Source organism: Natrix helvetica (assembly GCF_964273705.1).
Source record: "Natrix helvetica genome assembly, chromosome: Z".
Lineage (NCBI taxonomy): Eukaryota > Metazoa > Chordata > Lepidosauria > Squamata > Natricidae > Natrix > Natrix helvetica.
The window spans coordinates 96,620,123-96,634,780 of record NC_138554.1 but is presented as its reverse complement, the minus strand read 5'-3'; the positions used below and the strand labels follow the sequence as shown (position 1 = coordinate 96,634,780).

The following is a 14,658-nucleotide window of genomic DNA, read 5'->3' as shown; positions in this document are numbered from 1 at the left end:
TTACCATCTAATTCAGTATATTTTTATGGACAAAAATTTCATTTGTTTCCGAAGGCATCTATGCATTGAATAGTGGGATCTATTTTTATAATATAACATTTCATGCTATTTATCTTTCTATCCCACCATATAACCTTCTTTCAGATTTTTAAAAAATACTTCCATTTTAACCTCTTTTCAAGATTATTCTGCTACTGTTGCAGAGCTTTTGAAAATGCACACATAATTTACTTTGTCCATATTAGTTATATTGTTTGTAATGATAAACTAGCTTAATTTGAATATTTTTTCCTCGGTATTTACAATCCATCTATACTTAAGTTTTTGTTTCCAATAATATGGGATCTGCTATACAGATATGGGAACTTCTAAATAGTTCTAAGATTGCTGCATGTTTTATAAGCACATGCTCATTGGTACTGAAATATGATCAGTTTGAAAGACATGGTAGCATTCAATTTCTGGATTGGAGGGATGTGCAAAATGTTCTGAGCTTGAAATGTTCTAAGCTCAAACATTTGATGATAAAGCATTTTGTTTTGATTTTAGGACAATAATGGGACATTATTTTGAGTGTTTTAGCATTCCACAATTAACTTCCAGTGTGATTATATCCTTCAGGTCATTAAGATTTAGAAAGTACATTGGTCAATAAACAATTATGTTCTTTTTGCTTGTTTGTTGAGCTTTGTAGATAGGCTGCCAATTGTAGAGAAGCTAATAACTAGCAAAGTGTATTTTTATAGTTGTGCTGTTTATAAATTTTGTTCAAAATAATACATTGCTATTAATTGAGTGATGTGATTTTGCAGAAGACTCCAAAAAGTTTGCTTAGCTGTTGCTTTTGTTGCTTGGAATTGGAATTTACAATATTTAAATCATTCCTTGGTCACTTTCTCTGTAGATTGACTGGTGGGAGCACTCTGCAGAAATCCTATTTTTGTAAAAATTGAAGGAGCAGGAAGCATTGTTTCCTATAATGAAACCCTAACATTTTGAATTTTGTTCCAGTATAGCCCATAGAAATAGTGTTTTAAAACTTTCTGAATATGATTCTGTTTCCTGTAGGGAATAAAACATAATTGATGAAATTTGGTTTATTTTGTCGTTTTACTGATTAATGAACTCTTCCCTTTCCTGGTAACTTTTTGTTTTGCTGGGTCAACACATACAGAACACAACTGAAAGCCATTCATTTGGAAATTGAAAGCAAAACAGGCCCATAGAAGCTGTATAAACCAACACAGAATTTGTTCTGCTTGTGTCATAATTATCAATGATTCAAATGTAATTGCTTAGAAATGTTAGATAAAATTAGACAAAATTATGGTTTTGCATACCTGTGATAGAATTTTAAAAGTAATTTAAAATTTTATTAATCACTAGTATTAACATTTATTAAAATTAAGTTACACTACTGGGAACAGGTAGATCATAAATTGTACTTTTATATATTGATTCATTTAGTAGTTCTTAAACTACAAGTAATGTATTTAATATTTACAGTCTATTCATGATTATGCCTAGTGCTGAAGAGTTTTGATTTAACTCTTGTGAGCAATTTCAAAATCATTTTTTGCAGAAAATATTCACAAGTGCAGACTTGTCTATGAAAAGTGCATTGTAAAACATGTTAATGTTGGTGTCTTCAAAAGAAAAAAATGGCTTGGCTGATAATAGTGTGTAGCATGCTCTAGAATACCTGTGGAAAGGTATGTTTAGATTCATATTGTTAACTGAGCTACAAGATCTTCCTTATATTGACTAAGTAGGACATTTCATTCTCCTATGCAAGAGTGTCAGGAACTACAATTATAAGAAATTTGGTAAAGAACAAGATTGTTTATCAGCAAACATGGACTGTGTAACACGTAAAATATTTCTTTGTGACCATGGATCATGTAACACTTAAAATATTTCTTTCTGATCTAGAAAGAAGTTTGCCATAATCTAATCAGACTAATGCACAAAGAGAAGCCCCTAACCATATCTCCTCTTTCCAGTTCACCAAGAAGTCTACCTCTGGCTATCTATGTATCAAAAGTAGTGGGTTTTATTTTACTTTGCTAACTCAGTTTATCTAATATGCTTGCTTTTTTCTTAGGCAAACTCCACTCCAGGCGGCTATTCTGTATTGAATCAGGAATGAATATACAGCATATGCATGCACACCAATGCATTGGGTCACTGGTTGTTTTTCCTGAGCTATTACAATGATAAAATGCTGTGTCTTTTAAAAAAACATAGATCCATTAAGCATCTTCAAATCCAATATTACTATCAGTTGCAGCCATTTCCATCTTCTGTGTTAAACCCAGTATCTTTCGATCTTACTGAGAATTTGCGTCATGGGTACATGAAAGAATTTAAGGAGCAGAATGACATATTGTTTCCATAGTCCAAATTTTAGGCATGCACTTATTTCAAGATATTTCTGAACTGTGGCAATGTTTGGTATATTATTGGTCAAGAGAAGTTATTCTGCTATGAAAGTGAGCTACCAGCTGTTGTCCCATATCAATCTAAAATCGGATAGCCAATTATTTGCCAATTCCATTTGGAAATAACTTGGTTTACCAATAATAGAAGTGAACAAGTCTCAGATGAAATAACGACGTTTTTGTTCACTGTATTTAATAGTTAGATTGCAATGCTTTGCAGATTAAATTCAGAATACAATTCACCAGGTTAATTTCAGCAAGTGCACATTTGATTTATGACTAGAGCAATGATGTAAAATAAATAAATAATGCATTACTGAATTTTAGGAAATGATTCTGATAAAGTATATAATTTATTTATTCTACCGTGTTTTAATTAACATTCTTTGTTTTTATGGGAAAATAAAACAAAGCAGTTTTATTTTGACAAATTAAGGAACGCAATTAAAGTGAAAGTTCTATTGATAAATATCTCTTATACAACAAACTAAAACTGCCAAATATAACTTTCTGTAATTTTGATTTTTCCATTTTAATTATCCAATTATTTGACTCAGGCAAAAGTAATTTTTTTAAATTTCTATAAATATCTATTGATCAAAATATCATTGGTTTTCATTATTCTTAGGCGTTTCTGTGGTTGATTATATTGTCCTAACTGTGTCTCTCAAGACAGGTGTACATTTTCTACCTTCTCCATTTCAGAAACTTTGCAGAACTTAATCATTTTTAGCAATTGTTAAGTCAATCATTCCAGTCTTCAAATATATTTATTTTCTTAAAGGTATGATTTTGGTCCATTAATTATATATCTGATATGCAAGCTGAATTTTCCCAATATGTGAGATTGTCCCAATATATGAGATATGTGAGATTCTAGACAGAATAGCTGAGAATACAGTATTCAAAATCTTTCAGATGTGTGGTATGCTTTGGTGGGTGACTGTCCAGGTCTGTGCTTCTGAAAAATGACCCTGGGCACTTTGGAATTCCCAGTTGAATGCACAGTGTTTTAATTTCATCATTGAAAAAACAAGATGTACAGTGTATGATAATTATAATTGCTGGATCACAAGCAACAATAAATTTCTCATGGTTTCCATGGGTTCTTGGATTCCACTCAAAATACAAAACGTTTGCTTTTGCCAAAAGTTGTTTGGTGGGAAAGATTCTTGTCTTTTTAAAATATGTATTTGACCACTTGGATACAGAGCAGTCCAGCCGTATTATCTTCAAGGGTTTTAGCTGAAAGTGATCTGTTTTTCATCTTTGTGAAGGGGGAGGGGAGGCTATTGTAGGATAAATCAAGGCTGAAGAGTGGACTTAATATTGATAAATGAAACTCCTTTTGTTTTTAACAGGGCCAAGCTGATCTTCTCAAGTATGCTAAAAATGAGGCATTGGAGAACCTAAAGCAAATCCATGATGCTGCTGTTTCATGTGGATTGAATAAACCAGTATCATCTGCACCTGTTGAATCTTCAAAGCCCTGACGAAGCTTAGAAGCAACACCTGAATAGATAACAGAAAGAAACTGAGAATGACAAAAATTCTCATTCCTTTGGAGTTTATAACTCTGTAACTGTTGCAGTTGCACAAGACATTTTTCTTTGCACTTACTATTTTTTGTGGGAGGGGGAGGGAGGAATCCTAGATTCTGAAAGCACAACTGGAGAAAATAATTACAATTTCTGAAAACTGTGAATGTATGTAGCAACTCTATATATGAAGGCAATTGAATTATTTTCATGGAAATAATATTGCTGGCTAAAGCATCCTTTATACATGTTAAATGCCATAATTCAAGAACTATATGCAGAAAATACTATTGTTATTAAAAGAGAAACAAATTGGGTTTCTAAATTTGTTATAATGGCAAAGGAAGGAGCTTTTGTCATTGCTCAGAAAAGTGCCTTGATCTGGGGAGGGAGGGGAATCTAGTTATGTTGTATATACTTTCCTTGGTTTAGGGTAGTTTGGACAATTAAACCCATTGCTGATACATGATTTTTAAACATTGGAGAGGAAAACTATGGAAGGGTACACATTTTACTGAATTGTGTAATTGAAGACATTTTACAGAATTGTGTGATTAAGAAACTTGGCAGTGTTCAGGTAGGAAAGTGCTATTGTTTGCGGTTTCTTTTGTTGTTGAGCCATAAATAAAAGGAATGTAAACACAACATGCTTACTTCGGCATAGTGCACTAAAGGAGAGCCATTGCATATAAAAACATGCAATTAATCTGCCATTAAATGCCCGAGTAAGGCACATACCTGTTTCCACCCAAGAACATCTGTAGATGTCTAAAGCTAATATAAAAGTGACCAAATTGTAAACAAAATTTTGTAAATAGTTGTTCTTATTATTTTGTGGATGTGAGGTATTCACATTAAAATGTTTTATGATACAGTTCCCGTATTAGTTGCCTAATCTGATTCCTTGCTGGTCTCGGGTTTTAATAAAGTTTTAACCTCTAGGTCCATTAGCATAGCTATTTAGTACTTTTAACACAGAGATATTGCTGTGATTTATTTTAAGAAGTTCATACTCAATGTAATATGAAGATACAAACCCAACATCTGCCTTCTGAAGTTTATGCTATAAGCAGTTATATGTGCTTCAAAAAAATAAACTGCAATTTAATTGAAGCACATTTAATTAAAATGTTAAGAGATTTAAACAGTTTTTAACATTTTGTTCAAACAGTATAGCACTTAGACTTACTTACCGCTTCATAGTGCTTTACAGCTCTCTAAATGATTTACAGAGTCAGCATATTGCCCCCAACAATCTGGGTCTCATTTTACCGACTTTGGAAGAATAGAAGGTTGAGTCAGCCTTGAGCCTGGTGAGATTCGAACTGCCAAATTGTAGGCAGCCATCAGTCAGCAGAAGTAGCCTGCAGTATAGCATTCTAACCACTGCACCACCGCAGCCCTTAGTATAATTTCGTGACATCCTAACCATTTTGATCCCTATTTATAAGAGAGACTCCTTATTCATAATGCTACATCTTAACTATTAATCGTTTGTTCTTCATACAGTCAGTGTACTTCTAGCTTGTCCCTAGGTGGAAAAAAATGTTGGTTTAATGATTAAGGCGCCTGACTAGAAACATCAAGTTTGATTCTATTGCATACTGTTATCTACTTGTACACGTTCCTATTACTATCTCTGGACATTAACTATAACCAAAGTATACATTGTTTCTCTTGAAAACTATAAAAAAAAGACCACGGGCTCTAGAAGAGAGTGGGATACTTGCTAGAGTTGAACTTGTTGAAAATGTAGTTGGTTTCTATTCTCTAGATTATTTTCTGAAAGAATGTCCTCAGCTAAGTTTTTATCTTTTTCCACAAAGGAGATTTTAAACATAATTCATACAAAGTAATCCATCAAAGATTTGATGACTCAAAAAAGAAAATGGAATAAGTGAAAAGCCATTGAGCTTCGTACATTTTCCCCAATTATATGTAGGTTGGTGTTAACTCCCTAATCTAATCACAGCACAAGACAGGAAATTTAGACTGTAATACAGGGAGGCCCTTTGAACTTGCTGAGATTTTTTTATGAGTGTGCAAGTATCCATTTGTTCTATGAAAGTCTTCCAACAACAAGAAGTCAACTTAAGTGGAGCAGCAAATGGAGGTCATCATTATTATTTTTTAGACTGCTTTACTATCCTAAATAATATAAAGATGACTGGGAGGTACCAAAGTAAAATATGATCTTAGTGTAATTCAGCATACCGTATTTTTTGGAGTATAAAACCCACCTTCCCCCCTCCCAAAAAGAGCATGTAAGTGTTGGTGTGTCTTGTACACCAAGTATAGCCATTTTTGGCTTCCCAAAGCTGCACCCCCGCGGCCCATTTTTGTGAAAAACAGGCCATTTTCCACAAAATTGGTGGTTTTTTTCCTTCTCTTACCCCCCAGAAGCATTCTGCAGGCTTCAGCAGGGTTGGGGGAAGGGAAAATGCCCCCATTTTGGTGAAAAATGGTCCATTCTTTGCAAAAACAGGGCGTTTTTGCCTTTCCCCACTCCCCAGAAGCACTCTGCAGGCTTCAGCAGGGTTGGGGGAAGGGAAAAGTGCCCCCGTTTTGGTGGAAAAGGTTCCGTTCTTTGCAAAAATGGGGCGTTTTTGCCTTCTCCCAGCCCTGCTGAAGCCTGCAGAGTGCTCCTGGGGGCTGGGGAGGACAAAAACTCTTTTTTCTTACTTACCTCTTTGAAATCTTGGTGCGTTTATACACTGGTGTGTCTTATAGTCTGAAAAATACGGTATGTAGGTTTATCAGCTGGCATCTTCTAGTAAAGTATTCTGCTCTCTACAACTCAGTTTCAGTGAAAAAAGGGTTTATTTCAATATTGGTTTACTGCTAAAGCAATATGCAATATTTGTTTCCAGTAGAGACAACTCAATCTGTCTCTTTAAATAAATTGCTTTATAAAGGTAGCCTTTAAATTATTATCTTGATTGAAATATTTGCTAAATGATGTGATCATAAGGCATGACTACATTGTTTAGCAATAGCAATCTTGACACTACTTATTGCTGTCATTCAAATCCCATCAGTCTTTAGCTGAAGACCCACCCCAATTCAAGCAATTCACATCTTACTCTTTCCCAGCTCTGAGCTTTAGTTTTTCCAAGGAAAGGGACTGCCTCATATTCAACTCCCCAAACTCTCTATCTCCCCCCTCCCCCAAACTCTTACCCTTTTGGTCTGCACTTGCCTAGCAGGTAAGCAAGCAGCACCAGAAGTACATGGTTCCGGGGTTGCTTGCCATGCTGTTGAACTACAAGAAGCCCTTGAGCTGCAGTGTGAAGCAGCCCAGATGCAATCACTCTCACTGCTTATACTTTCAGGCGATCTGACTTCCCCTACTCTTTTTCCTGCTGCTGATAAGATATGCCTGGCCTTTCGTGATGCAACTGCTGGCCATGTGAAGTCTACTTCCCTATGTCTTGTAAGGAAATAACTGAGTAACCTCAGAAAATTTTGGGTGACCAACAGCTACTCATTAAGGGCCATGCTGGGCATGCTTAGACAGCAGTAGGAGCAAGAACATGGCAATAATGGAGGCATTGCAGTGCAGGAAGGCCAAAGGACAGACATGGAAGGAAAATAGATGGAATTGTTCAGCAAATTTATAATACACCCATCTCATCTCATCCAAAATGAGTTCAAGTGCCCCTGCATTTCTAAGTCTAATTGGGTTGCCATTTTCTATCACGACTGGGGAAGGGATGTTCTGAACAGTTGCAACTTTGAGACTATAAGTACCATTTGTTCAGCATCAACATAACTGAATGATTGGGCAAATGGTCATAACTTGAGGGCTACCTGTATTTTTCCTTTAAGCACGACACTGTTTGTAATGCTATACTTTTTCAGATTCTTTTAATAATTATGAAGAGCTTAAGCCAATCTGAATATCAGTACCAAAAAAACAAACAAACCAGTACTTAGTTGGTTTTGATTTCTTCAGGAACAGAAATTACTTGGCTAAGAGCATGTGAAGAATATAATGTAATCATTTCCTTTAGTGGTGCAATTCCAACTGCAGGGCCTTTTGAATTACATGACATTTGTAGATCAGCAGTTGAAAGTCTGTTGTTGAGAATAACCACAAAGGCTTTTGAGAAAGCTTTAAAATATTCTAAAAAATGCATAGTAGCAGTCTTTATTGTATATTATTGAGCCTTTTTTCATTGGCCAAAGCAAAAACAATTTTAGAAGCTTAAGGTCTCTGAAAATGGGAGTGAGATATAGCTGCAACAACAAAGGAAGTGCAGATATCATAACAATTGTAAAAATGGGAGGAGGCATGGCAAAGCAGAGGTTTCCCAAGAGTTACTTTAAAAGCCACAGACCAGCAACTAAATTATATTTCCTCCAGACGCACCCCTAAAAAGCGAAATAATCCAGAATAATTCAGTATCTGAGCATTCTCTACCTGCCACATTGTATGATGAGAACAAAAGCTCAAAAGCCACATTTTCTGCAAATGTCTCCAGCATTTAAGTAAACTTACAAGATTCTGGATGGATTTTGAACAGGGTCTTGCGGAATTTTTGATTAATTAATACAAGACATTATAATCCTAGTTTTCACAATATGGGATAAATAACCATGTTTCTCTGCTGAAAGCAAGTGGAATACCAATAGTTTCCTGAAAAGGGACATCATGTGAAAAGCAGAGGAACTGATCTCGCTATTTCAAAAAGTTAGGTCTGCTGTATTCTCAAGCTGTTTGAGGCTCAACTCATTAACGGAAATGCTCTTCTGATTTACGAAGCAGTTGCATCTGAAACAATATCCCACAGTTAGAAGCATGGTATGTCTTTAGTTATAAGAAAATGTAAATAACGTTAGCAGTCCTATGAAAATACCCAGGTATTTGCTTATATTGACCATGTTGATAAATTATTATTTCCTTCCCTAAAAGTTTAGTAATAAAGGTATTTAAGAGAAATATTAAGAAGTTCAAATATAACATAATTTGCGTAGCTAATATATGCCCTTTTGCTGCATGAGGGCTCGGTGATACTGCATGCAAATGTTAGGACTTGTGATCATTTCCAAAACAATGCTTCTGTTTCTCCCTCAATATTATTTTTCTTACAAAATGCCAACATGTCTGGTGAATTTAGCATGCTCACATGTCATCTTGCAAATGTTCATGTTAGATTGCTAAATCATTGATGGTTTAGTTAATGCTTCTTTATGAAATTTATATAATCATCCTGGATTGTACAATTTGCTGAGTGTGATTCTAGATGTATGCTTACTCACCAAACAGCAGCCACAGGTTGGATTGGGCCAACCATAAAACATCCCTGTACCCAAAGTTAATTAGGTCAGGTTGTTCTCTTTTCTAAACCTTAACAGAGTGACTTCTGCTCTTGGTTTACTTGTATCTTTTTTTTTCTAGGAAAGAGATATTTTCAAGCAGAACAGCTTCTTGCCTCTTTTATATGTAAAGAAAGTCCATGAGTCCTAGATGAGATTCAAAGTCATCCTGGTAAATTGGGATGACATTAAAGTGAAGCTTTACTCTGCAACATATTACACCCCCACCCCATGATTATTGTTTTTAAATTTAAAATACATTTAAATGTTTTTAATTTAAATTCTTCAACAAAGGTCCCTCAACTTATGCAAAGTTTGAACACAGCAATTGAGCACAGAACAACAAATACAAGGGAAAAGAAGCACACTGCCCTGCAAAGTAAGCTATCCAGACTAATGGCTAACAACACTTACAATGAACAAACCTGGATCAAGAACCAACTGACAACTCAAAGATATGTAACAAGAAGTCCTGATAAAGGGACTCAACTTCAACCACAAAAATGCATGAAACATGGAATTCCTAGCAAGCCTTGAAAACACCTTAAAATCGAAAGACCTCAGCAAAGAAGTGCAACAATAAATACATCAACCTTTGTCTCGATGCTGAGATGCAAACAAAACTCCAGCATCTTTACAAAACAGAAACAACAGGCAATGAAATCCATCAAAACTGATAACAATATTGTCATCCTGCCAGTTGACAAATGTCGTATGACAGTCTTACTAGGCAAGGCTGACTACATAAAAAGGCCAAGCAACTCCACATGATATATCCACCTATAGACAGCTTAACCAACTGGGAAGTTGACCAATAAGATCAACAAAACCCTAAAAAAGTTGCAAGAATCAAATCAATTCACCAAAGAAGAATATCAGAGAATGAAAGCAACTGACTTAAAACAATTCAGTTCTATGGACCTCCAAAAGTGCATAAAGAAAACACCCCGCTCAGACTGACTATCTTACTCCTTGGCACACCCACTTAAAATCTTGCAAAAGTAATGTTTGAAATGCATAAAGTGCCTCAGTGATTCCCAATATTCCATAAACGACGCCACACAATTCCTGGACAAGGTCAATCAGTAGATCTGAAACTAATAATTGACCCAATCAAAAAACTACTGGACAATGCACAACCACCAAGCAAACCACTCACAACAGAAAGAGTATGCAAGTTCATCCAACTATGTTTGATCACCTAGTTCAAATTTGACAGAGAGATCTATGAACAACTGAAGGGATTGCCTATGGGAACTCCTATATCTTGGCTAGTGACAGAGGTTATCATGCAAAAGATGAAAGAAATTGTACTTCCACAGATAAACCCCAAGCTATGGGTAGGCTACATTGACGACACCTTTGTGATTATTTTTTTTAGCGTATGGCATGTGTTAGCCAGGGATCACCAAAGTGGCTGGCTGCCTTTGTGAAAGGAATTTTTTCGGGTGGTGTTATCTTATCTGCGGGATGCCTGAAAGCCAGTAGACAATCGAGGGAGGCTTCTTTCCTGTCCCTACGGGGTTTATTCACTCATGGAAACCGCTGAACTGCCAAACTCAGTGAAGTGCAAGCTCAGCATCTTACCACGTGAGCCACCATAGCCCCTATCTTTGTGATAATCAAGTGCAAGTTAGATCGACCTGATTGCGCTTGATTATCACCTTTGTGATAATGAAGCACAATCAGGTTGATTAAATTTACCAAATAATCAATAATGTCTTCACAGATATCCAATTTACAATAGAAAGCGAGAATGACAACTACCATTTCTGGGCATCCTTGTAACCAGAACCACCAATGTCCAACTTCTAACATCTGTGTACAGGTGGGCAACACATACAAATCAAATCCTCAACTTCCACAGCAACCACCCAAAATGTCATAAGCAAAGCTGCATCAGAACACTGTTTGGGATAGCAGAATCTCATTGTAATACCAGGGAGGCCAGATCAGCAGAACAAAAACACCTATACAAAGTCTTTGAGAGAAACTGATACCCATGAAACTTCATCCAGAGATGCCTACAAACAAACAATACAAATACTCAAAGTAATACAACAGCTATAACAGGAAGAACAACAATGAGACAAATCACAATCCCCTACATAGAGAATGTTTCAGTAATTACAGCAAGACTACTATGCCAACATGACCTCATAGTATCCCACAAACTAACCTCAACTCTCAGATAGACCTTGTCAAAATTGAAAGGGCAGACAAAAACAAACCAAAGATCAGGTGTCATATACCAAATACAGTGCAGCAGCTGTGAAAAGAACTATATTGGACAAACAGGAAGAAAGCTAACAACCAGACAGAATGAACATTTTCTGGCTATCAAAAGACATGACTCACTATCCCTCCTGTCAGTCCACGAAGATTCAGAAGGTCACAAATTTGATCTAACCGGGACCATAGTTGTAACCCAGGTGAAATCAAGGAGAGAAAGAATTCCTTGAAGCCTGGTTTTCCACCAATAAGTCAATAAACAGACACATTGACATTGACTCTGTCTACCAATCGCTGAGAACGAAAGAACTGCATCAACCACGATTTTTAAAACGAACAGACACCCCACTACACAGCAACAAAATTATAACCCATCAACTCACCAGAAATCAGATCACATCTCAGTAACAACAGCCAGCCACTCAAGATATCAAACAAGCCGAAACCAGACCATGACTCGGAAGCACCCAGATAACAACTCTAATCCTAATCTGCATCACACACATGGTATTTAACTACAGTCCAGCAACAAGAGCCAGCCAATTAAACAGTCCAAACTCAGACCATGATCAAAAATATCCAAACAAACAACATTCAGATTAATTTGCATCTCATAAAAAGGTATTTAAAAACCTTTGTGCTGACAGGCAAGCAACATTCAAAACGCACTGACGATGTCTCCTCGAATGGCAACGAAACCTTTGCAACCAAATTGCCAAGCTCGGAGTTCAAACCAACAACCTAACTACCAACCTGACTTACTAATATTCAAACACATTTCAGTCCCTCGGGCTTTCTATGCCAATGGGAAGTTTTGGTTTCTCTGGAGGATACACCACAGTAAGAGTGTGTCCATCACCACTTGTACCCTAGCTTTCTTCCTTTCCAGGTAGTCTTGCTTTTGAATAATAGTTTATATCTAGACCATTATGAAAAAAAATGAAATGGCCCTATCCCATATTCTGTTCCAGCCTTGTATCACTCAACATTACATATACGTTTTCTGATGGCAATCAGATGCACCTTGACTGTAGAAAAATATTTTTTTCTCTTCCTTAAAAAGGTCAAACTGTTTTGGAGTTGAGGTCAACTGCTGGTGAGTTCCCAGAAGACTTTTGCCATTTTCTTGATAATAGGAAAAAAGGGGTATGCTCTTGCTTTTTTCCAGAATATTTTTGACTTCCTGGATTGTTACAGTCCTGGTTATTCTAATGATCTCCCATCTGAATTTTAACAAGGTCTCATTCCGCCCAACCACATAGCTATTTGAGATCATCTGGGTGTAACCATCCATTTAGCTATGTTTACTTTTGAATTCAGGGGTCCTGAACCCTTGAGTCACAGCTCGTTTTGGGCCACAGCCAGTTGGGAACCGGGCCATCAAACCAGTGGGTAAGTATGCAAAGCTACATTTGCGCATTGTGGAATTAAGTTTATATGTGCGAAACTATTCCCCTCCACCGCTAATTTGCAGAATGAAAAAAATGGGGACACCTGTTCTAGTTCCTTACTTCGAAATGTTACATATATGTTTAATATATCAGATGGAAGTAAAATCAATTTTACTTAATCAGTTAAGATGCTAGCTATCAATTTATCAGGATATTATTTGCGATAATTATTTGCATCAAGACCATCCGGTTACCATATTTCCCTGAAAATAAGACCCAGTCTTATTTTCGCCCCCAAAATAATGTCTTAGCCATTTACCTTAGGACCACCACAGCCACGCCTCCCACACCCAGAGACCTGTCATGTTGCTGCCTGACTTCTGTGGTCCCTCATAGCCGCTCACAACCAGACATTGCATGGCTTCTCACACCTGTGCCACCACTTGCGGCAGGATGCTGTGAAGCTTGTGGCAGTGCCACTACTCATGGTAGGAGGTTGTGTGGCATGTGTTATTGCATATGCAAGCAGTGGCATTGACACACCACACGATTTTCTGCCACAAATGGCGGCACCGATGCAACAAGCTTTGTGGCATTCTACCACAAGTGGCATCACTAGTGCAACAAGCCATGAGGTGCCTGATGCCGAATGGCTGAAAGCAGCTGCAGAAGTTGTCGGGCAGCGGTGCAACAGGTATTGGGGCATATGAGATCTGGCTGTTGTGGTCCTAAGGTAAGCAGGTGCGGGGCACATGGGGCAGCTCCAATCCCTGAAACCTGCCCTAGCTTGATTTTTATTCCTGTGCCTTGCCCCACGTCATACAACCAGATGATGGGTGGGGATTATTTTGGGATTTATATTAGGCGCAGGCATAAAAATCAGGCTAGGGTTAGGATTCAGGTGATGCTTGAACAATGGGAAAATATGTGGACAAAGGGTTTAAAATTCACATTAAATTACAATCAAAAAGAAAAAGATGATGCATCGTTGGTATGTAACACCAGATAAGTTATTTAAGATGTATAAAGATTTGTCAAATGAATGCTGGAAGTGTAAAACTAAAAAGGGGACCTTTTATCATCTATGGTGGGCATGTGATAAAGCAAAAAAAAAAAAAAAAGGAGTATGATTCATATCTTAATACATTTTGTTTTCAAAATGGAGATACAAATGAAACCAGAACTTTTCCTTTTGAGTTTAATGGAAAAAATACTAGAGAAAAAAATTGGAACTTTGTTATTGTATATGTTGATAGCAGCAAGACTATTGTATGCACAAAAATGGAAGGACATTTCTATTCCTGCTATGGATGAATGGTTAAAGAAGTGGATGAAGATGGCTGAAATGGCACAATTGACCACTTCGATTTAAGAAAAGAACATAAGTACTTTTATTTCCACATGGAGACCTCTTTTGAACTTGATGTGGAGAAGAATGAAACTTTGATTTTGGGTTTTACTGATCCAACTGATAGGTCTTTATAGAAATGTCTTGTTTATATTATTATGAAAAAGCATAAAGTTGTGATTTGATGTTAATGTTTTATTTTACTGTAACAGTGAGAATCAGACGTCAATGCTTCTTTTTTTCTTTTCTTATCTTTCCTCACCTCTCCTTCCCCTTTCCCTCCCCACTGCTCTCCTATTTACTTTGTATTTGTATGTTACTTTACTTTATAACAATAAAAATGTTAATGGGGAAAATCGGGCTAGAGCTTGTTTTTGGGGTAGGTTGTA

The 14,658-nt window shown here is 36.6% G+C and overlaps 1 protein-coding gene across 6 annotated transcripts in view; it reads left to right on the top strand.

Annotated features, from left to right (window-relative positions):
- PLCL2 (phospholipase C like 2) overlaps positions 1-5,050 on the top strand; it is a 147,269-nt gene extending 142,219 nt beyond the window's left edge. For 4 of the 6 annotated variants that reach the window (XM_081969829.1, XM_081969828.1, XM_081969827.1 and 1 more), the window contains exon 7: positions 3,803-5,049. In XM_081969829.1, coding sequence (XP_081825955.1) covers positions 3,803-3,934 — 132 coding nt within the window. In that variant the 3' untranslated portion in view covers positions 3,935-5,049. Of the gene's footprint in view, positions 1-3,802 lie in introns of all 6 variants that reach the window. The other 2 variants (XM_081969831.1, XM_081969830.1) reach the window with 2 other exon arrangements.
- The last annotated feature ends 9,608 nt before the right edge of the window (positions 5,051-14,658 follow it).